Source organism: Alosa alosa, chromosome 1 (genome assembly GCF_017589495.1).
Source record: "Alosa alosa isolate M-15738 ecotype Scorff River chromosome 1, AALO_Geno_1.1, whole genome shotgun sequence".
Taxonomy (NCBI): Eukaryota; Metazoa; Chordata; class Actinopteri; order Clupeiformes; family Clupeidae; genus Alosa; species Alosa alosa.
Genome location: NC_063189.1, coordinates 11,426,709 through 11,451,642, shown reverse-complemented (window position 1 = coordinate 11,451,642; position 24,934 = coordinate 11,426,709). Strand labels below are relative to the sequence as shown.

At 41.2% G+C, this 24,934-nt stretch overlaps 1 protein-coding gene across 1 annotated transcript; it reads right to left on the bottom strand.

Annotated features, from left to right (window-relative positions):
• Nucleotides 1–1,345: 1,345 nt before the first annotated feature.
• Nucleotides 1,346–6,863, bottom strand: kiss1ra (KISS1 receptor a). Its single transcript, XM_048264661.1, has 5 exons — nucleotides 6,234–6,863; nucleotides 5,862–5,986; nucleotides 4,066–4,201; nucleotides 3,411–3,649; nucleotides 1,346–3,092 (listed from the first exon to the last, which is right to left on the bottom strand). Exons 1-5 carry the CDS (start codon nucleotides 6,451–6,453, stop codon nucleotides 2,718–2,720), a joined length of 1,095 nt encoding a protein of 364 aa, XP_048120618.1. The 5' UTR covers nucleotides 6,454–6,863; the 3' UTR covers nucleotides 1,346–2,717.
• Nucleotides 6,864–24,934: the final 18,071 nt, after the last annotated feature.

The window sequence follows — 24,934 nt, the reverse complement described above, 5'->3', positions numbered from 1 at the left end:
TTGTTTAGATATTTTAAAGGTTTTATAACAATGCTACAAATTTTTTGGCAAGTGCTACAAATCTATTCACCTTTGCAGCCAGTAGGCTACTTTGTGTGTGACCCATAAACACACATTCAAACAAGCATACACAAAAGTTTCAAGAGTGGGGGATGGAGTAGAAGATGGAGACAAATTCATTTATATGATTTATTTTCGCAGAATGGATGTACAGGATTGAGCGGCGGTCATATTTTGTACCACTATGCGGTACATCTAGTTATTACCTTGAGATGTAAATGTAAATCAGCTTTCTCGGCCAAGTATACTTGCGTATACATGGAATTTGGTTTCTGCATTTATCCCATCCGTGAATTAGTGAACACACAGAGCACACAGTGAACACACAGTGAGGTGAAGGACACACTAACCCGGAGCAGTGAGCTGCCTTGCTACAGCGGCACTCGTGGAGCAGTGAGGGGTTAGGTGCCTAGCTCAAGGGCACTTCAGCCATTCCTACTAGTCGGGGATCGAACCGGCAACCTTCAGTTACAAGCCCGAAGCCCTAACCAGTAGGCCACGACTGCCCCAAAATATGTGATACTGTACGTCTCTATAGTCTATGACAAAAAGGTGAATCAAATTAAAAACAGATGAATAGAACAGATAGTTCTAAAGCCTAAAGATGTTGTGGGTCCAGCAGGCCAACAAACATGCTGTGTGTACCAAAAGCATGAACAGCACTGAAGAGTTGAGATGTTGGGAGGCTTTCTTACCAATACTGCTAGCCTTCTATAAAATTCTGAAAGGGTGTTCCTGTACTGACAAAAAATAACTTTTTTTCTGTAGGACAGACCTCGAGTGTGTCATATTGAGGTAGCTCAGACTAACATGTGAGCGATAAACACCAGGGAGTGAAGTGCACATTTTTCACTCCAAAAGTATGCCCCAGGCTTGCTCAAGAAAGTTGAATGTGGCCTGGAGTCGCCTGTGTGTGTGCATGGTGCAATTTTGGGTCGGTGCCCTGTGAGTGTGTTTAGAGGTCGGCCAGAGAGTGACATGCCCGCAGTGGCTGTTGATGCATGGTAAGTGAAGAATGATTACAAATCAGGGTCACCTGCTGAATTCACACGTGATGGTGGCTGAGTGGGGGTAAGGTATGAAGATCTCTTATGAAAGAAATGTGCATGAAAACTTCCTCAGAGATATCTTTATAATCTTCACTGAGGGTTTGCCTCGCTATGACCATCATACTCATGAGGATATTGCACTTTTGCTACAACTGAATGTAGATTCAAGAGAGCAGTAAAAACATCACATAAAACACAATGCTTTGAGATTTTTTATTTAAACTTGTTTGGCACATAAATAAATACAATTAATTTGAACAATGTACTGCTTGAAATTATACTAGAGACACATAGAGCATCATGTGTGCTAGACATAGACAGTCACTAAATCACCAATAAGCCTCTCTGCATTTTACACTAAAAATGTATTCCATGTTTGCAGTTCTCCTCATTGCACACAAACACATATGCCTTTCACTATACGCTCTTGATGAACACAAATTATTAACCAACAATTAAAGGCATTAAAAAAAATCCTATGTGTTAGTGAGTTCTAATCTGTCAAAATCAGTAGGTCTACACCTGCATTTAGCTTAAATTAAAATGCCCATGTCTATCCGTGCATAAGAACAGACATATGAATGAGAAAGTTAGATGAGATGGCTTCTCATGCAGGAGACATAATATATTGCTATTTCTAATTCCTATTTTCATAGCTTCATATTAACAGATATAATATTTTACAAGTTATTAAAATACAAGTGGTCTGTTGAAACATTTTATTTTGCTGCCAAAAACTGTCAACAAAGTGTAAAGCTTGCCTTGTTACTAATATTCATCCTTCAGTATATTATCCTCCCCAGTATTTTTCCAGTGACTACAGATCAATGAAAGAACGGGTCCCATATACCCCGCTCTGCAGTACTCGCTAGATGATAAAAACAAAACCAACATGAGTCACTCTGCCACTGCCACAGCATGGCAAGGAAGGTGAAGAGAATGTAAATCTGGCCCGGAGAGACACTGGTCCTGACCTCAGCCACCAGGGTTGGGTTGGACCACCGCAAGACTGAACGGAGCTGCCTTTAGAGAGAGGTGTTGGAGTGTGACGCGGTGACTCAGTCAACAGTTGACACGGTTAATTTAGCCAACACCCTTCTCCTCGGCAAGCTTGTGCACATCACCCCTGGCAGGCCATTTATCCAATCTCCCTGGAATTCCACTTTCCTGTTTGTTTCACTGCACCAGCAAGAGTTTCTCTTGTAATATGTTTCCCCTGCGGAAGGAACTTGTGTCCCTCTTGAGGTGTTTGTCTTTGTTTTTGATGGCTGTTTGATGAATTGTGAATTATTTCATGCTTAGTCACGTTTTAATTTCACCTCACATTTACTGTAACTCTAAAAAGAACTTAATTTATAATGATCTTTATAAATATTAGAAACAGGTATTGTTTTGTATGTAAAACTATGACCATACAGTAGCTACTGGCCAAGCATCTCTGTTACAGATATAAAATGTCTTCATAAAATAATTTTACATCACATTTGGCACTTTGTCAGTTTCAATTCCGATTTGGAAACAGATGCTGGTGGACGCCACCCAGTGTTCAAACTGCAACACGTGACCAGTTCCCCGGAAGTACAGAGGGGCCATAGCTGCATAGCTTGCTCATTTCCTTTCGTTGTTGCTTTCCTCTGTGGCAACAAACTTGATCTCGGCGTTGGCTGTGCGTGAGTTCACACTGCTGTCCCGGACCTTGTGCTTGAACAGGAATGGGAATGTTTTCTTGAAGGACTTGCGAAAACTTGCCCCCATGAACCCATATACAAACGGATTGATTGAGGAGTTGGCATAAGACATGCAGTTGGCCCAGGTCTTAATCTTGTAGGTGGCGTACGTGACCTTGAAGTTTGGGTAGAATGACTGGAAGAGGACAAAGATCTGGATGGGCCCCCAGCAGATGGTGAAGAGCAGGACGATGACCACCACCATTTTAGAGATCTTGCTCCTGATGGTAATTGTTCTCTCTGACAGCAAGTGAACCTGAGGAAAATAAATGAACAGTCCGCTTTCTTTTGCTGTTGTTGGCCTCGGACATCAATATTCCATTAACATACCATGTGCCTAAATCACATCCTTAACACACTCACAATGCTGCCATTGAGAGGCTCTCAAGGGGTAAGCCTTATGGGCTCTTCTGAGGTCTTTCTCACCTCGTAGAGATGAAATGTCACCCAATCCAATCTAAACCATCTACTGATAGTATGCATTTGTGAAGCGCCAAAGCCTCAATTTTCTGCAGCTAAATAAATGATTGTTGCCATATGAGCTGGGCTGTGCCGGGCTGCTCGGTCTTCCTACCTGATGGTTGTTATCCACAGGCTCCACCGCAGGCTGGCCGACCCTCTTGAGCATGAAGGAGTAGCAGAAGGAGATGGTGAGGACAGGAAGGAGATAGACTGCTATAAACTGGTACAAGATGAAAGCCCTCTCGTGTGCCTTAGATGGAAACCTCTCCCTGCAGTATTGCTGGGGTCCATACCAGTAGCCCTCCTCGATCATCTGATACATAAATATTGGTGTGGATAGGATGAAAGAACCTGAACAAAGAAGAAAATGAAGTTATTGAGGAGCCAACACTAGACATAATTCTCTCCATTATTTATATTATTATGTATTTATTCTCTCTCATACACTCTGAAAACAAATGTGTTGAAAACAACACAACTTGCGTTGTTTTTAACACATCTCTGTGTCCAGATAGGGACAACACAGTTTGTGTTGTTTCCTTTTTTTATTTGTTACGCAATATGTGTTGAAAATAACACAACTTGTGTTGTTTTTTTTATCACATCTCTGTGTCCAGATAGGGACAACACATTTGTTTTAAGAGTGTAATTTTTGAGGATGCTAGGTTATATGTATTTATCCTGAAAGTGATATAAAATGCAGATTGAGATGTAATGAACCTCAATGGACATCTATGGGATTTTCATCTAGGTATCAATTTTCATACCGATCCAGATGCAGATGCTGACTATCATGGCAATACGAGGAGTGCGATGGCTCAGAGATTTCAGTGGATAAACTGTTATGTAGCAACGGTCCCCACTCATTGCTGTCAGAGTGATGCAAGTAGCCTGGACTGTAACCTACAAAATTGAATAAAGTCAATTAACAGTCTAAATATCATTATGAATGTGAAACATTCATAACATGTGAAGGGAAAATGGTGCTCTCAACCGAACGTGTCCTGAATTAGTCAGTTTGAAAAGATATGCCATTGCAGGGCAGGGTTCATTGGTGTTATAAAAAGAGAGGTCTTTCTTGACAAATAATACTGCCACTGTTGTCACTTCTTGTCCTTATTTACGTGGAGGATTAACAATGGCGACCTATGCCTTGATCTAATGCTAATGCATAAAACTGTGGAGATGTTCTGAAAATAACTTTACAGAGTAAGACAGCTGCAGCATTATACAGTATGTGTGACTAATCTTTGTCAGCTAAAAAGAGCAAACTGCGCTAGCATGAATTCAAATTAAATCCATCAATTTATAATTAATATATTCCTTCCCACAAAGAAAAAAAATTGCATTTGTGACATTTTAATTTGCTGGTGTGGTGGTTAATGCTATTTGTCTTCAGTCTTGGAAAAGCATTATACCCCTTGCAGTAACCTCTAGAAAATGCTTTCCATGCATATTTCCTACCATGTAGAAGGTAGTGAGGTTCAGCGAGGGGTTTGTTTATCTTTAAATTAATATATTAATTTTGTTCTGCAAATAGATGTACAATATGTATACTAAAGCTCACTGACACCCCCTGGTGGCTACAAACATATGGTGCAATATTGAGATTTGTTGCTATTTCAGTAGGTTGTGATTTCAATATCACGAAAGGTACTGAAAATTAACTGGAATCTAGATTGGACCATGTAGCATGTTGTTCCCCACCTGGGGTTCAGCCCCACTCAGCGAAGTATCAAAAATCACAGGGGTCTGTGAGGCTTTATTCTAAGGTTGTGATGTTAAAAACAACATTGGATAATCAAAAATGTATAAGACAATTTTAGAAATTTTGTCTTATACATTTGTCTTAGAAACATCTCCCTCTCAAGCACCTGCATAAGCTCAACTAGGGCCAGTCAGCTTAAAATGACTGATATGCTCATTTTGTATTTTTGTTTTCTTTCTGTGGTCATATCTTGAGTCATATTGTAGATGTGGTAATCATTTTACTTTAATCTTTGATAGTATTTCACTGTATGGACAAAATTGCTATATGAAAGTCAGAAAGCTTTATTGAGATCATTATTATTACTAATTTGTATTAGCAAGTGGTGTCACCATGCTCTTTGTTGGTTCTGACTGTACCGAAGGCATACATAAGGGCAAAAGTATTTAAAAATAACCAGAGAATAAATGCCTTCATGCCTTTCTTATCTAACACTTCCCACACGATTCGTTTTCAAGTGGCCAGTTAAATTCTGTACATAATGACTATCCTACAAATAAAATTGAATGTAATGTTCTTTTGTACTCATGTCCTTAGATAATTAGGTTTTGTGCATCAGCATTGTAATGATTAATTACAAAAATGCAAATTAATGTGATATTTCCTGTAATGATATGCAAGATTAAAGATATTTAACCAGAAATCACAATCTGTTAAGAGACAGGTACCGTAAATATGCAAGATTTCTGAATGCTCATTTCATGAGCTTACAATGGCCAAGACTCACAAGTCACAACTCATATTTTGGATTGTGCTTACATAGATTTTGAATACTATTTGCTGATATTAAATTACCTGCTGAAGGAAAGCGACACATTTACACATGAAGTCCCCAAATATCCAACCAGGTAGAGGGTAGAGTGTAGCTGTGAACGGCACACAGCACACTAGGAAGATGATGTCTGTGGCAGCCAGGTTAGCTGCGGGACAATAAACACTTTGTAAACAGAGCTTTGAAAGGCACCATGGACTCAGCTATGGCTTAGAACTGAGCTTGAATATTGAAACAGCAATGTATAATCTTTAAAGAACATGTTTATACAGTAACTATTATAACCACTGCAGCCTATAGCAAATGCTCAGCACTGCTTGTGGTAAGCAGGTGGAAGATAATGTAACTCATACCAGATACCAGATCTTCTACTGGAATTAACATTGTGTACTCACCTATGTAGAAGTTGGTGGCTGTCCTCATCTGACGGTGTTTGGAGATCACGTAGATGACCAGCGAGTTGCCAATGAGCCCCACCAGCATGATGAGGGAGAAGAAGAGAGGCACAAGCCAGGCATCGGTGAGGAAGGGATGCTCTTCTCCCTCCACGTACCCCTGGGAGCTGTTCCTCACAGACTCGTTGAACACAACCTCTGTCGAGTTCCACAGGTCCATTGGGATTGTTCTAGCACTGTAGCAGATATTAGCGGGAATTTTTCTAAATATATATATATATATATATATATATATGTATTCAGGGTCCTTTCTGACGAGAGTATGGCAAAGAGTGGTGAGAATTATGCACACAGTGCTTCTTCATCCAGACTAAATCAGAGCATATGGTCTGTGGCTGGGAGACACTTTGAGTGAGCTTGCCTGTCAGATTCCACCGGAGACCCTTCCACTCTCTTTGAAAAAGGAGCCCTTTATGCTGAATGCATCAAGAGCCGAGGTCTGATTGGTTTTATAGTGCGCCAGCACACACGTGGCCTTCAGGACGAATGCAGAATGAAGAAGTGATGTCAGGTCTCCTAGCAACATTCTCCCCCCATCTCTGTACTCGGGCTGTCCAGCTGCACTGACGACTCTCTGCACTCTGGGAGAGACTGCCTGGATCAAGAGGAGGATTTTCACATTTGTATCAAAAAGTACTTTACACTGCCTGCATATATCAACCTCAGGGAAATATTTCCACATCATAGGGTTATGTAAAAAGAATGGCTTCTGCATCATTTGTAATGCCCACAAACACCCATAGTGCTTGTGTTTGCCAAAAAGCAAGAGCTTGTCCGAATGCAAGCTGCTGTGTACATGTGTGGGAACACACTGACCACCTCTCATGACCTAATTCAACACAAACCTGCAGTTCTGTCCGTTACTGTAATTGCTCCGTTGTTAGCCGTGTTGTGTCTGCATTGCACCATACCAAATCGGCCCTCCTCTCACATTTTAACCGGATAATATTTGACAACCAGTCAAATGATTCACACGTTAGGTCATAGGAAATGAGCATGTAATCATGTCCGGTTTCTCTGATGCTTTTAGTGTGGTGGTGGTCAAATGATTCACACGTTAGGTCGGAGGAAATGAGCATGTAATCATGTCCGGTTTCTCTGATGCTTTTAGTGTGGTGGTGGTTAGGTCGGAGGAAATGAGCACGTAATCATGTCCGGTTTCTCTGATGCTTTAAGTGTGGTGGTGGTTAGGTCGGAGGAAATGAGCATGTAATCATGTCCGGTTTCTCTGATGCTTTTAGTGTGGTGATGGTTAGGTCGGAGGAAATGAGCATGTAATCATGTCCGGTTTCTCTGATGCTTTTAGTGTGGTGGTGGTTAGGTCGGAGGAAATGAGCATGTACCGGTAATCGTGTCCGGTTTCTCTGATGCTTTTAGTGAGGTGGTGGTTAGTTATTATTATGACCGCCGCGCAGTTTTCTTTTTCGCATGGCCAATTTTCCGTCAAGGATTCCCGGGACACTGAAAGACCGGGGTGCACGAAACTTGGTGGGCATGTAGCCCCACGAGGATAGCATGGGACTGGACTGGACCCCCCGAAAGGAGGTATGCGTTGAGTGCCAAAAACGTAATATCACGTTTTTAGCTTTTTTTAAAAATTACGAAACTAGACACTCTAACACACCTTATATGTGATTTTGGGAACTCTGTGATGAATGGAATGGAATGGAAATGAAATATATGACGATCGAAAAACTCATGAAAACGCACAATCTGGACATTTTATCATAACTCGGTTGCCGTTTTGGGTCAAATCAGTGACTCATGCACGTCAGGTCAAAACCAGGCCATTTTCGTGGGTCTATCACTAGGGGGCAGTCTCGCCAGGTCTCGCTGATCACTTCCCGGAAAGTTTACAGGCAACATTCATATTTCATGAAAGACGTTATATCTCCATTTCTATTAAAAAACAGCGATTTTTATGAAAACTAGCCACTGTTTAGCTAGGGATTTCTCAGGAACAGAGGCGTGTAGAAATACTGAGAGCTTAAAGTCTCACCTTTTAAACGAGCCATTGTATGTGTTCATAGCTATAACACAGAATAAATGCTGTAGCTGTACAAAAATCATCAACAATGGTCTAGATTGCTGGCACTCTAGGACAAAGCTTCCGAAAACAGCTTGGCATTCAATGAGTTAAAGGAATTATCCGGAGTAAAATGCACTTAAGATCAATTTACGGATGATTGGGAGTACATACGTTGAGTTGACATCAAAATCATGTCATTCGGATGTGTTTTGAGAAAGTTTGATTTTACCGTTTTTAGTCAAAACTCATTAGCCTGGAAGTGACCAGGGCAAGTCATTTCGCCGCTACAAAACACTATTTTTATACCTCTTCTACAGTTCCAAACAACATTATACTTACGTGGTAGTGAGTAGAGGGTCCCTAAAGCCAAACCGAAGTATCCCGAGGTCTTTATGTGGTCGGATAGAGAGTCCAGAATGAATTTCATCAAGCCAGTACCTTTCCGAAAATATTGCTGCAGCTGGTCTTTAGGGGAAAGTCCGTGGGAGTTGCCGAGTGTGGAGTAACTGCGGCTCTTTGAAATTCACAATTTAAATTAAGCTTTTTAAAAAAAACATAGTCCAGTCCATACAACTTCATTTCAATTTCGAAAGAAATACTGGACTATGTTTTTAAAAAAAAAAAAAACGGCGACGAAATTGTGAATTTCCAGGGCGTGTTACTCCACACTCGGCAATCGACTCCTATGGACTTTCCCCTAAAGACGCCCTCTGAATGCACACCAAGTTTCGTGGACTTTCGTTCATTGGGGGCCATACAATAAATTAATTTATGTGTACATTTAGTGACCGTACACCAACAGAGTTTTCTGTGAATATCTTGAAAACCGTAGGGCCTAGGATGACCAATGTTTTGCGTATGTTTGCCTCCAGGGGTCATGTTAACCCATTCCATATACACACATGTGCATAAACAGATATTCACACACACACATATATTCACAGTAATCATACGTATGACAAACACACACAGTAGACATATGTACGCATGCATGCACATGCACACACACAGGCACACACACAGGCACACCCATAAGCACACACACACACACACAAACGTAAACACAAACATAAACATGTACAGTACACGCACACAATTTAAGAATTTCTCAGAATTATGAACAGGGAAGATGGGGCTGGGGTTGTATAAAATGTATTTTACATGTGAAATCAATGAACTAATCATGTTTTGGTACTTGTTGTCTACCAGATACCAGTGAGAATTAAGTGTGCATAATGCAATTCAGTGAGACAGTTAGAATCATATATGCCTTTCACCTTTTGTTTTTAGCCAGCAGCCAGACCAGCAGATACCCTGCATTTGCTGAATTACTGAAGCTAAGCAGGCTTAGTTAGTACTTGGATAAGAAACCTCCTTGGAAGAGTAGGTTCTTGCTGGAAGTGGTGTTGGTGGCTGGCCAGTAGGTGGCACTCTCCCTGTGGCCAAAAACCACCAAACAAATATCAATCCCAATGTCCTATTGCAGTGACAGGGACACTGTACAGCAGGAGATGTTTTCCTTTGCATGAATGTTAAATTGAGGTCCTGACTCACCATGGTTGTCAAAGATCCCATGGCACTTATTGCAAAGAGTAGGTGGTTCCCTGATTTGCTTTATTTATGTACACATATACATAAAGACACACACACACACACACAAAGACACATAAACACACACACACTACACATGCACACACACATACATGCACACACACGACACGCACAAACACGCACACGCACACAAACACATAAACACACATACACACACACACACCCTCACACACATGCACCCACACATACAAACACACCTACAGTACATACACAAACACACACACACACACACAAACACACAAAAAACACACACAAAACACATATACACAAAAACATCCACACACTCTGCACACACTCAATTACAAACACACAAAAAAGGAACAAAGTAGGAAATGAACACAATTTGACAAGTGTGACTTATTTTTGTGGAAAAAATGTGCTAGACTGGGTGGTGGTCATATTTTGTACCGCTCTGCAGTACATCTAGTTAAAACTGGAAGTGAGGGCACTCTCTCCCAGATGCACGTTCCACAAGGTCACACACAAGCATTTTCATACATGCTAATACCCTCATGAATAAATGAACAAAGACATGATACATATGTGAAGCATGCCTGGTGAATAAATCAGTCAGAGTTGTGCATGTATCATGTTTCATTCACACACGGTTTTGTATTTTATTTAAGATGTAAGGGCATAACCAGGGCAAGGGGAGCGTACCTCTGTTTGTCTCTGAACAGATTTTGCCCGTCTTTAAATTGTTTCATGAGCCCCTGCCAGCACAGAATTGCACTTCAGTGGCATGCCACATTGTTTTTGCCTGAACATGAGCCTGCTTTCTGTTCTCTTCTGGAAACACCCCGCTCCTCTTTAATTGGAGTTTGCTCATTCACATCACAGCCTTGGAAATGCTCACAGAATCTGTGTTTCACATTATTACAAACAGGCTTCTTGCCACAAATGGACAAATATCTGGCAAAATATCTGACAAAAAATGGCATCACAATCCATGTACTAAATCTCTCGGTGCTTGGTCCACTTGATACTGATGATGAGATGCAGTGGTTCTGGCCGCCACTCAGCATCTGTTTACAATACAATACCCCAGCCCTGGAGCTGCTGGCATCTGTATTCTGCTGCTGTGTGGAGCTCTCTCAAAACTCCTCTGAGAATTGAAGGTATTGCTGTTTGGCATTTGGATGTGGGAAAAAGGTTGAAAACTTGCGACCGTACAGGTTCCAGGCAAGTGAAGAGACGGCCTTCGATTTCACTCGTTTTGTCTCGGCCCTTATGGAGCCCATATGGTGCCTCTCAGCATGGCAACAAGAGAGCTGCATTTCAGGGTGGTTTTGCAAGACTGTTACTGTGGCTTGAATTTTCAAAGTTTGTGGGATGGGTTACAATGGGTCGTTAATTAAAAACACTTGTGCCTAAAATCAAAACTAATATCAAAATGTTAAACTCAACATCACTGACATTACACATTGAAGGTTGTCTTTGAAAGGTGATGAGTGACTGGTCTGACTAGGGTCAAAACAATGCTACCTCAAATTCTGCTTTAACTCCCCGGAATCACCCAATCATGCTAAAAAGGTTTAATTATATCCATGAATCCTGGGCCATATCTCCCTGATACTTTATGCTAGAAACAAACTGAGCACACCTTTTAAAAGAGTGGAAGATAGGCTTTCATCTGATGCCTTGATTGTACATATAATTAGAATGTAAGAGTTAACAATGCCTCTTAATTCATAGGTATGCAAATATATATATTTATTACACGGCTCTTCATAATGCTGCAGAATGCTCAATTCACTTGAATGGGCCTTCCCAACGTTCGGCGGTCTGCTAATTCTGAATAACAGACCGTTGCTAAGTATAACAGACCGCTGTCAAGGAAAATGGGCTTTGTGCTACTAAGTCAATTCTTTCATATCACTACGCAAGGATTGGAACTTCATTCAAAAGTGAAAGCAGATGGTTCATCAGCTGTGTTCTAAAGAATGTTTGATTCAAGTTCATCGTGTGTTGTTGCGAACTATTTGTTTCTCAGCAAAAGCCATGATGAAACGGTAACAAGTAGGCTATAGCCTAGGCTATGTAGGCTAAAGAGTCATATCGTGGGGAGTTTATTTATTGTGTCATTTTGGTAAGTAGCCGTGTAATAAGCGGGATAATGTATGGAACACCGGTCATAATCGGGAAATAGGTCCCTTCAGGGCGGAACAAGACCCCTCCGCTGCGCGTCGGGGTTCGGTTCGCCCTGTCGGGACCTATCTCCCGACAATGACCGGCGTTCTATACATTATCCCTTACATATATAATATATATAACTTTTACAGATGAAATAAAATTTTGATCATTTCACTAACCAGACTTCAGACCTATTAACAGGGAATTCAATTTCAAGCCTTTGATTGCCTATCAAGTCAAACAAGTTCCAAGAAAGGTTTACTGTTAACTGATGTTAATTGTAGTACTGCTCTGTTTAGTAGGCCTACATAGTTTGCTTATTTATGCAAGATCTGTTATTTGTATTGCAATGTCTAGTATTTCTAATATTCTTTCACAAGTGGGATAGCTTTATTTATTCTATCGAAATTAAAAAAAGGATTTCAGGATTTGGGGTTAGGCGGGTTATACTCTGGAGTTCAATCCAGGTGTTTGGAATGTGAGATAGACAACTAAATGTTGAAAGACTAAAACACACAGGAGTCATGTGTGGAGTAGTTTTAAAAGTATTTACTGATTAAAACGGTTACATTAAGCAGCAATTTGTAAAAAAAAAAAAAAAAAAAAAAACAATTAATGAAACAGGCAAACCGGTTACAATTCAGGGTGATAACTAATTTCTGTAATAATGTTTATTTGTTTATCTGTTTTCTGAGTCACTGCTGCTGTCGCTGCTCTCTAGTGTTTCAGCATGTTGTATCCTACAGCATTTGCTTGCCAACCCCTGGCAACGGCATATATGTAGCATGGAATTGCCCTCTTTGCACAGGAGCAGTTCTTCTGACAACCTTTAACACAACCACATGATATTGCCATGGCCATTGACACAGGCCAGGCAGGCTGTGTAGATGGAATTGGAACTGCAACTGCTTGGCCCTCATCCAGAGACCATCCAAAATTTCTGAAAGAGGGAATTTCTGGCTTGGCAATGTGCGCATTCTTGTCAATGATGGTTGCCAGAGCTGCCCGTTTAAGGTGGAAGAGAAATGCGTTTTCAGTCGGAGGAAGTAGCTTTAAGAGGGTTGATTTGTTGTTCAAGAACTTGTATGCTCTCAGTGTCCCCAGATCAGAATCTTCAAAGTGATCAGCTGAGGATGTACACATCTATGATGAGGCCTTGTGCCTGGTGAAGCAGGTCATCTGTTATGTCATCAGTTGTGTTTTGACCAAACTCTTCAAGTGCAGGTATGTCCATTGTCATGCTGCTTTTGAACCAAGACTTCTTACCAGTGAAATAAGGATAACTAGTTGTGTCTCCTTCACTAAGACTGTGGACAAACGGCATAGCACAGCATAGTGAAGGTCCCAGTGCTGCTACCATTTCATGTTGTAGGTGGCTGGCTTGATACCAGTGGAGGTGTCGGTGAGAACAGTTCAGTCCAGTCACTTGTAATTCCACAATCCTTTTTATTGATGCTACATCCAGTGTGGTTATGGTTGTGTGTGTATGTATGACTGTCTGGATAGGAGCAGGAGTAGGTGTGTGTGTGTGGTCTCTAAGAGGGAAAGGGATATGGGATACAATTAGCTCCATAATGCCACAATACAAGGCCACAATTCAATTAAACAACAAACATTTACACAAGCATAGAATGCAGGAAATAAGCTAAATAGTCCAAAGTAAACTAAATAAATACATAATTTCCTTTGCCCCATAATTAATAAACTAACAAATGCATATAAATAATCAAATGAATTAAATTAACAACATTCATTGAAGAAAAACATGACTTACATAGTTAAAAAAACGCACACAAGGCAGGACACGACATTCGCAGCAGCAACGAACAAGGATTCCTCCATGTGGCTTGAACCAGAGCCATAGAAAAAGAGAGTTGCGACACTCTTTGAAGTCGCCGACACGCGGTCACGTGGTTCACGTACGCTTCAACAGTTCCAAACAGCTCTTTGCGTGTCGTGTTATTTCAATGGGATAGATAGCAGCGAGTGCGTTATTGAACGGGAAACATTACAACAAACCAAAAAACGAGTGTTAGCATGCTTACATTATAGTGTCAATTGCGAGTATAATTAGTTTGCAACATCAATCTAAAATATATTCTTTGGTAGTTCTAACATTGAACATTTGTTTCCTTGCTGGACATGAGCTGTTATTGGATTCCTACATTTGCCTGTATCACGCTACATATCATAGGCTCAAGGGGCTAACCCAACTGCCAGGGGTCTTGGTGTGTGTGTTGGGGGGATGACAAGGGAGATGGGATAGTGTGCTGTGTATGTGGGGGAGGGCAGTGTGCAATATGTCATGAGACAATGTGCTGTGTATTGGGGCAGTGTGCTGTAAGTATGTTGGGAATGTGTGTTGGAGAAGCTTTCTGATGAAATAATATGGTGTGTGTAGGGGAGGGGGGGCAGTGTACTGCAAGTATCGTGAAGGGACTTACTATTGCAAGCAGAGTACTGTATGTATGATGTATGTGAGTGATGACTGTGCAGATGTGTGTGTGGGCGGGAGGGGAGTGGAGCAGTGACTGTGTGTGTGTGTGTGTAGTGTGTGTGTGTGGGTAAGTGGGGGCAGTGTGCTGTAAGTATGTAGAGGATGTGTGTTGGAGAAGATCCTGAAGACAATGTGCTGTGTATGTACGGGTGGGGGTGCAGTGTGCAGCAATTATGTAGAGGAGGCTTACTGTAGCAAGTGTAACGGGTACCGTAGCAACGGCACCGTGGTGAACAGATTGACTCCTGTAACACAGGAGAGAAACGAGGAGACAGCGTGTCAGGTTCAAGCTCTCTGCAGTAATTTATTTAAGAATCTTCTTCAGCAAATACAACTATATTGTTAATAATCTTTTTATGTTTCACATATTACATATTCGATGTCTTTTTAACATTACAATACATTTCAGTGTCCATGTCAATACAAAATCCATAATACAATAAACCTCTAAACACCAACTGCATGTTCACTTACTCTTCATGCGTGTATTTTACACTATTTATCAAAATGAAATGTAAAGACAATGGTAATATTCACCAGCTATGTTTAGGATACTTGGAACCTTCCATTCACCGTGTTTTATCAGTATCACGTGAATACAGTACTGCAAATCATGCTCAAAACTAACACAGTGGTCCAAGTGTAACTTCATGTCATTTTAAACTGTAACCAACCAACTCAATGAGCAACAAAACATTTTCAACCGATGGTGGGGAGCTAACATACAGTGAGCTAACCAACACTTGTTAACATTGCAAGCTCATAAAATATCTTCGCGTGTGTACGCACGTGGGACAGTGTGTGTGTGTGTGTTGAGCTTGCCCTCTCTAACATAATGTGTGCGTTGTTAGTAGACATTTACTCTGCCGGGCTTTGCCCTCTCGTTTCAAACTCGTTACAAACAAAATCATAAACAGACTCTTCGAAAATTACTTCAATGAAACAGTCCACTCATATCCCAAACACATTTCAGTATGGCTAAATCCTAGCTCTGAGGTGTTTTTGTACATTTACCTACCTGTAACACAGGAGAGAAACGAAAAGACAGCGTGTCATAGTCCATGAGCCACAGGGGGTCGTCACTACCACTTAGGGGGGCAAATTCTCACTATATTTTTCTGAAAGCTACATATCTCTGGAGTATAAAATGGTATGATAGCAAGTTGGATCTTGTAGCTTTGTGGCTGTACAGGCCTTCAAAGTTGACCTCTGATTTGAAAAAAAAAGGAAATTCCGCCTATTGGCTTTTTTTGTTAAAACACTCATAAGAGCCCAGAAAATAATCCAAATCTTGTTATTACTGATGCATATGTGGTGTTTGATGTTGGCATACATATTTTGACTCATTATGGGATTTTGCTCTTCATTTTGGTTGATAAAATTCAAGATTTATGTGCAAAAAAAAGCTAATTTGAGTTTTCAGAGCAACATGTTATGGCAATACCTGAATGCAGACCTTATTGATCATTACTATTCTACCTTCCTTACTTTCAATTGCGAGTTGAAATTAATTTTAAATGATGACATACATAGGTCTGCAGTACAAATGTTTTTTTTTTTTAATTGTAGCTGAAACGAGTACAAAGGATCTTTAATCTATTCATTGAATTCATCGTCAGAACAGGAGCACAGAGGATGGCATCTCTATGGCACTTCACTCTGCCCTGCCCCACCTTGACAATAGCAACACCTATGTAAGAATGCTGTTCATTGACTTCAGCTCAGCGCTCAACACCATCATCCCCTCCAAACTGATCACCAAACTCAGTGAACTGGGCATCAATACCTCCCTCTGTAACTGGATTCTGGACTACTTGTATTGCATTCATTGTGTCTACACTTGAGATAAATAAGTTTGGTTTTTCTTTTATCACATATATTGGTAGATGTTTTTTCTTTACCTTGACATGTTTCGACGTATACTTCCGTCTTCATCAGGAGGTCACACGGTGGAGTAGTGTGACACGTTTTTATCAGCTGATGTTGTTACGGAGGTGTGATCCACCTGTCAGTTTTTTGACAGGTGGACCACACCTCCTGCTGTCAGTCAGCCGCCCCCCAGGACGGCACTCCAGGTATGGGAGAGCATATATGCTCCCTCGTCTCTGTTCATCGTCTTTGGGCTCCGCTTTCCTATTTCAATCGCCTTCTTTATCCAGCGGTGGTATCGGTTGTTCTCCTGCTTAATGACTCTGGCATGCAGGAGGTGTGGTCTACCTGTCAAAAAACTGACAGGTGGATCACACCTCCGTAACAACATCAGCTGATAAAAACGTGTCACACTACTCCACCGTGTGACCTTCTGATGAAGACGGAAGTATACGTCGAAACATGTCAAGGTAAAGAAAAAACATCTACACAATATATGTGTATGTGATAAAAGAAAAAATAAACTTATGGATTCTGGACTTCCTAACCAACAGACCTCAGTCTGTTAGGTTAGATAATCGCACCTCCTCAGCCATCAAACACCAGTGTACCACAGGGATGTGTTCTGAGCCCTCTCCTCTACTCCCTCTTCACCTACGACTGCACACCTGTACATGGCTCTAACACCATTGTCAAGTTTAAAGATGACACTACGGTGATTGGGCTCATCAGCAATAACGATGAGACGGCCGTCAGGGAGGAGGTCCAGCACCTAACATCGTGGTGCACTGATAACAACCTGGCTCTCAACACCAAGAAGACCAAAGAGCTCATTGTGGACTTCAGGAAGTCTAAAGCTAGCACACACACACCCATTCTCATCAACAGGACTGAGGTGGAGCATGTCACCAGCTTTAAGTTTCTGGGTGTCCGAATCTCTGAGGACCTCTCTTGGACCCTCAACACCTTTACCCTGATCAAAAAGGCTCACCAGCGTCTCTTCTTTCTGAGGTCCATCTGTCTCCTCAGATCCTGGTGAACGTCTACCGCTGCAACATCGAGAGCATCCTCACCAACTGTATCATAGTTTGGTATGGCAACTGCTCTGCCCACGACCGGAAAGCACTGCAGAGGGTGGTGAAAACTGCCCAACACATCACCGGTTCCTCACTCCTCTCCATCGAGGGCATCCAGGGCAAGCGATGCTTGCGTAAGGCGCGCATCATCAAAGACTGTTCTCACCCCAACTACAAACTGTTCACTCCACTCCCCTCCGGGAGGCATTACAGGTCTCTCCAGATCCGAACCAGCAGGTTCAGAGGAAGCTTCTTTCCTCGCGGCTGTCACCCTACTGAACTCTAGCTCTGCATCCGGTGACATTCAACCAACTAAGCCCCATCACCCCTGCCCGCCCCCGCCTGATGCCTCCTTGCCTGTGCCTGTTGAGGTGTCCACGACCATGGCAACCTTGACAGGGACAACAAGGAGGCGGACATCCCCTAGCCCCCCCCCACAACTGCACCACCCTATCCCACCCATCTATCCCATCCATCTATTTATTTACAAATGTACATACTGTAATTACACTTATACTGTACATAGCCATATTCCACTGCTTTTTATTCTGCGCATACACTTATTATTAATACTATTGTAATGTTACTGTTTCTGCACTACAATGGTACTGTTACCACACTGCACATAGTTGTACATACTGTACATATCTGTCTATATGGTTTATACTAAATATCCATATTTATTCAGTTTTTCTGTAATATATTCTGTTAATACACTGCATATACAAGGATACAAGGAAGTTTATTGTCACATGCATATAGTTACTGGATGTAAGAAATGCAGTGAAATTATGTCTGGTGTCAGCCTATTTGTGCATTTATGGGCAGGGGGGGTAAAAAGTGTAGTAGAAGAGGGGTTTAGTAGATTAAGTGGCAAGGGCTGCATAAGAAAGGTGGGGGAGGATTGGGGTTGGGAGGGGGGCACCAACAAGGAGCACCCAAGAGCAACAGGGGCAAGGAAAAACTCCCTCCCGGCTCAAGGGGCTAACCCAACTGCCAGGGGTCTTGGTGTGTGTGTTGGGGGGATGGCAAGGGAGATGGAATAGTGTGCTGTGTATGTGGGGAGAGGGCAGTGTGCAATATGTCATGAGACAATGTGCTGTGTATTGGGGGCAGTGTGCTGTAAGTATGTTGGGAATGTGTGTTGGAGAAGCTTTCTGATGAAATAATATGGTGTGTGTAGGGGAGGGGGGGCAGTGTACTGCAAGTATCGTGAAGGGACTTACTATTGCAAGCAGAGTACTGTATGTATGATGTATGTGAGTGATGACAGTGAAGATGTGTGTGTGGGCGGGAGGGGAGTGGAGCAGTGACTGTGTGTGTGTAGTGTGTGTGTGGGTAGGTGGGGGCAGTGTGCTGTAAGTATGTAGAGGAGAAGATCCTGAAGACAATGTGCTGTCAATATATCTATATTGTTCTTACTACTACTATAATGGTACCGCCACTACATTGCACATACCTGTACGTGTTGTTCATACATTGTTCATATTACAGTACATAGCCATATTTATTCTTCTCTTATAAGGTAACTGCTAATACACTGCACATATTTATATTTAATTTATGCTACTCTAAACCACCTTCTGCAAAACAACTGTATACTACTGTCTACACTGCACTATATTTATTGTCCTGTCTATGCACCACCTGCCTATACTGTGTACAGTATATCATATTGCACTTTTCTGCTTTTTTGTACTTCTGGTTAGACGCAATTTCGTTGTCTCTGTACTTGTTCTCTGCACAATGACAATAAAGCTAAATCTAATCTAATTTAATTTAATCCAAAAAATTATCTGCCTCTGCTTTGCCTCTTTATGGATCATGCTATGAATAGCAGCAGCAATGTCTGCATAAGTTGAGACATTGTTATTGACCTTCTGGACAGGAGACATTCCATCAATGTTTGTTGCTGTATTATATTCGGAAGATTATCTGATAGTGATGCAAGTTTCTGCAAATGCTTTGCAAGTGCTGCTTTAGATGTTTTCCTTGGGGTCCCCTCAGGTGTCGCCAAGGTCCAAGAGGGTGACAAAAGACTTCTCTCATGTCCAGTCTTTAACATGATGGTCTTGCCATGTGCCTGTGTTTTCTTTTTTGACTCATGCTCGTAAATGTCTTTCATTTTTGCTTTGTCAATGTATCATGGAATTTGTGCTTAGGTGTATCTGACTCCAGCCTCTATGTCATGATCTTTGCCTGTAGTATGAGCCTGAATCAGATCATCCCTAACCTCTTGTGTTGCTTTGCCTGCTGTAGATATGCAAATGAACTCATGTTCCTCTGAAAATGGATTGATCCAATTTCAGTTTCTGTCTCATCTCATCAGAACTGTGTAGAATTTTTAAAACTGTTGTAAATGTATGTACTTGTAGATCAAGTCTTGGAAAATAGTTATTATTTCTTTTCAATGGAAATTATTTTAACATCAGATGAAAGACATCTATAATAATAATAATAATAATAATAATAATTGTACATAATGATAACAATGTGTAAAGTATGAATATTTTCACCAACCAGTTTATCTACATCTCATTCCCACATTCTTACTAGTCAAAAGTACAACTGAAATGTATAATGTAGATCATTTTAGCTGATGCAATTACCATAATTTCCCAACTATTAGCTGCAGCTTATACATTGATTTTGCAAAATTTCTTCAGCTGTGAGGTTAATACACGGGGGCAGTTAATATGGTATATGGTTTTGTTTCTTTTAACTTGCATAAAACACTGTCCTGTGGCTTATACACAATATGGCTAATACACAGGAAATTACTGTATGTATTTCATGTGCCCTGGACATTATAAAATTGTAATATGCAGACCTATGTAATCATTTGTATTTCAAGTCTCTGCTGGGAGGTAGGAAGGTATAAATACATTGATTAATGAGGTAGTGGGCATTTCAATTAGTGCTGCAACACGTCGTGTCTCTGAAAACGTAGATTTGCTCATTATTACACATAATGATTCAAAATATGTATGCCAACATCAAACACCACATATGCATCAGTAATAATGAGGTTTGGATTATTTTCTGGGCTCTTATGAGTGGTTTAACAAAAAAAAAAGCCAATAGGCGGAATTTCCTTTTTTCAAATCAGAGGTCAACTTTGAAGGCCTGTACAGCCACAAAGCTACAAGATCCAATTTGCTATCATACCATTTTATACTCCAGAGATATGTAGCTTTCAGAAAAATATAGTGAGAATTTGCCCCCAAGTGGTAGTGACATGCCCGTTTTTGGGCCTGTGGCTCATGGACTATCAGGTTCAAGCTCTCTGCAGTAATGAGAACAATTCACACTTCACGCAGCTAAGCCCCATCACCCGACCCTGCCCCCTGCTGGCCCGGAGCAAACACCACACAATTCACTTTGAAGAAATTACATTAAAAAGAAAACCCTTGGGATACTTCGCTTCCAAAGTAATATACAATAAATTGTGTTCAAATAAAAGACAATAATTCTGAATATTATTACACAAATACACAATACAAAAATACAACACTTTTGTGGTCGTCACACAAGCAGTGCGCTGTATGTGAGGTGATGACAGTGATGATATAAGTGTGTGTGTTTTGTGTGTGTGTGTTGGGGATGGGGGTGGGGGGGGGTGCCCATTCTTCTCAGGAACTACTCGAAGTAGCCTCACAGACATCACATGAAATAACTTCTTCTCATCTTTTATAAGGTACTATAGCCGCTATGATGTAAGTGTGTGTTTTTTGTGTGTGTGTTGGGGATGGGGGGGCACCCATTCTTCTCTAGGAACTACTCACGACGTAGCCTCACAGACATCACATGAAATAACTTTTTGTCATATTTTATAAGGTGCTATAGCCGCTATTTGCTGCGATAAACGCGGTTCGCGAGAAAATTTACTTTCAAGAAATAATCATATTAGGCTACTATAGCTCTGCGCTCATTTCAATTCATATAGGAGGAATATCTCACAAACTTTTCGTTCCACACATGACAAACCGTAAACCAGAATAAACAGCAGACCAGCAGACACCCGAACACAAAGGTGTAATATAATCCCCTGTACAATAAGCTGTTCCAGAGTAATCCGGTTTTGAAATGGTAGCAAATTTCTATATGGCAGTGATCCTCACTATTTTTTACACAAGAGCCACATTGGCAGTGCAAAATCAAAAAGAGAGCCACTTTTACGACAACATACTGTACTAACTCACCTTTGCAAATGTGCAGTGAGTAACACCAATTTTGGGCTTTAAGTGTCTTAAAACTGAGCTGTACTTATACCTACATATGTGTAAATATTAAAATCAGAGGATATACAGCTCATGGCTAAGAGTTTGTCGATGTAGCCATAATGATTTGTTTTCACAAAATGCTAAGCATGCATGTATTTAAGTGTCTTAAAAAAGTGTGCTTATATTGGTCAATGCATAATTTCATAACAGGCCAAATAGAAAATAAATGTTAAATATAGCCTAGACATAATATTAAAATCAGATGGTGTAGGTTAGATAAAGTGAACTCACACCAGTGGATTGGGTCTTAAAGGAGCCACACCACTTACGCCCTTGAACATAGTGCATTTTAACATTGTAAACGACGTTAACGAGGAAGAGTGAAACGCAGATTGCGGTAACATTTGGTGCGTGATGCGCGTGGTGAGAGCGGCGGCTCACACACACTGATCATTGCAAGAGGCGCAGGTAGGCTAGAGACTTCCATTTCAGGACGAACATTATGGAAACACTGAATTTTATTTTCACAGCTAGGGCTACTGAATATTACGACGGAGTATTAGGGCCACACATGAAGAAAAAAAATATTTTTGCCATGGCGAGATTAAACTCGACATGTTGACTTTAAAGTCATGCAGTGGCATCTTAGGCCTAACATTTTTCATTATTATTTTCCCCCAGCAATCAGTACAAATAATCGGTAAATATAACAATTAATCAAGATAGATTTGGCCAAAAGTGGGCCCCTTTTGCGGTCGTGGGCCCGGAGCGACCGCCCCCTGCCCCCCCCCCCCTCCCTCCGCTTATGAGTTAAAGACAAATTTCAGATGGTTTCAGACAAAGTTTCAGACAAATCATTTTGCGACCTTATTTTGCAAATCCCGACCCTAGTTTAAGACTGGCCCATCGTTAGCCTATAGCACAGCATTGGTTCTCGAGTGACCCAAGGCATAGCCTACCTCATTATGACCGCCGCACAGCGAAGCCATATAGGTTTAGTCAGATTTTTTTTTTTTTTTCGCATGTCCAAATTTCCGTCAAGGATTCCCGGGACACTGTAAGACCGGGGTACACGAAATTTGGTGGGCATGTAACCCCACATGGATAGCATGGAACCTCCTGTTTTCGTTTTGATCTGTAGCCCCCCCGCTGGACTGGACCCCCCGAAAGGAGGGTAGGGCAGACACAGTTTTCTGTGAATATCTCGAGAACCGTAGGGTTTAGGAGGACCATTTTTTTTTTGTATGTTGATCTCAAAGGGCCATGTCAACCCATTCCATAACCACTAATTTCATGTATAGCGCCACCTAGTTAAACACAAAAAAGTAAAAATGAGGTGTTGTAATCGCAGATATCTGTGACCTAACATAGTCAAAACTTCACGAAATTGGAAGTGTAGGATCATTATCACACCCTCTGAATGCACGCCAAGTTTCGTGGAATTCTGTTCATGGGGGGCCACACAATAAATTAATTTATGTTACTATACACCAACTGGCCTGTAGGTGGCCGGAGACAGTCTTCTGTGAATATCTCGAGAACCGTAGGGCCTAGGAGGTCCACCTTTTTTTTGTATGTTGGTCTTAAGGGGGCATGTCAACCTATCCCATTACCTCTTATTTCATGTATAGCGCCACCTAGTTAAAAATTAAAAAGCAAAACATTAGGTGTTTTCATCACAATATCTCTGGCTGACATCGTCAAAATTGCACGAAATTGAAAGTGTAGGATAATTATGACACCCTCCGAATGCATGCCAAGTTTCGTGGACTTTCGTTCATGGGGGGCCTTACAATAAAATAATTTATGTGTACATTTAGTGACCATTACACCAACAAAGGATTCGGGACACTGAAAGACCGGGTACCACGAAACTTGGTGGGCATGTAACCCCACATGGATAGCATGGAACCATCGCTTTTCGTTTTGATCTGTAGCCCCCCCCCGCTGGACTGGACCCCCGAAAGGAGTTAATATCTTGAGAACCGTAAGGCCTAGGATGACCAATTTTTTGCGTATGTTTGCCTCCAGGGGTCATGTAAACCCATTCCATATGCACACATGTGCATAAACAGATACACACGCACACACATACATTCACAGTAATCCTTAAACACTTACTTAATTACTTAAACATAATTGGGGTTAACGTCACACAGTCAGCTGACGATAAAAGGCTGCTTGGCCTAACCTGCGGGGAGAGAGCGCTAATTACAGGAAGCTCTATCGGAGAGAGTTGTTACCGAGGGCGTGAGACATGGCGGGAGCAATTTAAAGAGAGATTTTACACTGGATGTAGTACCATTGGATTCCTTGGATCGTACCCTTGTGGATTAATCCCTTTGAGAAATTACTATGAAGCAGCGCGGATCTTGAGCAAAATAGGACCGGCTCAAACTACTTTGTGTTGCGCACGACGGAATGGATCAGCAGCATGGAAAGATGTTTTCCTTTCTCTTGTCGAGGTGTTGCGAAGATCCCTGGTTCAAGTCGTAGGCCTACTCTGCAGTTCCCCTGGCTAGTCTCCCGCTGGTAACTCAACACTCATCTCCGAGTTCACGTTTCCCTTCCTCCAGTATAACAACTAATTCAACATATTCCACAACTCACTTTCCTTCAGTGACTCAGACTCTTTCATACTTTTACATTTTGTTTAAATATCATTTCATTTTCGATTGTATGGAGGGACAATGATTATTTAAGTTGTGTATGAATATTTTGGTTTAATTTAAACTATCACAATATATGATTTGAAACGTATAAAACATGTTTGTGTTGTGTGATAGTTTCGCTGTAAAGGTGGCTACATTTGAATTGGCAGCTAAATACTGCCTGGCACCCCAGAGACAATTTAATCTCTACATTTAAAAAAATAAGATTCAGATTAGTCACGTTACAACACAGTAGACATATATACGCATGCATGCACATGCACACACACAAAGGCACATAAACAGGCAAACACACACATGCACGCACACACACACACCCACACACACACAATTCAAGAATTTCTCAGAATTATGAACAGGCAAGATGGGGGTGGGATTGTATAAAATGTATATTACATGTGAAATCTATGAACTAATCATGTTTTGGTACTTGTTGTCTAGCAGATATCAGTGAGAATTGAGTGTGCATAATGCAATTCAGTGAGACAGTTAGAATCATATATGCCTTTCAGCGTGACTTATTTTTGTGGA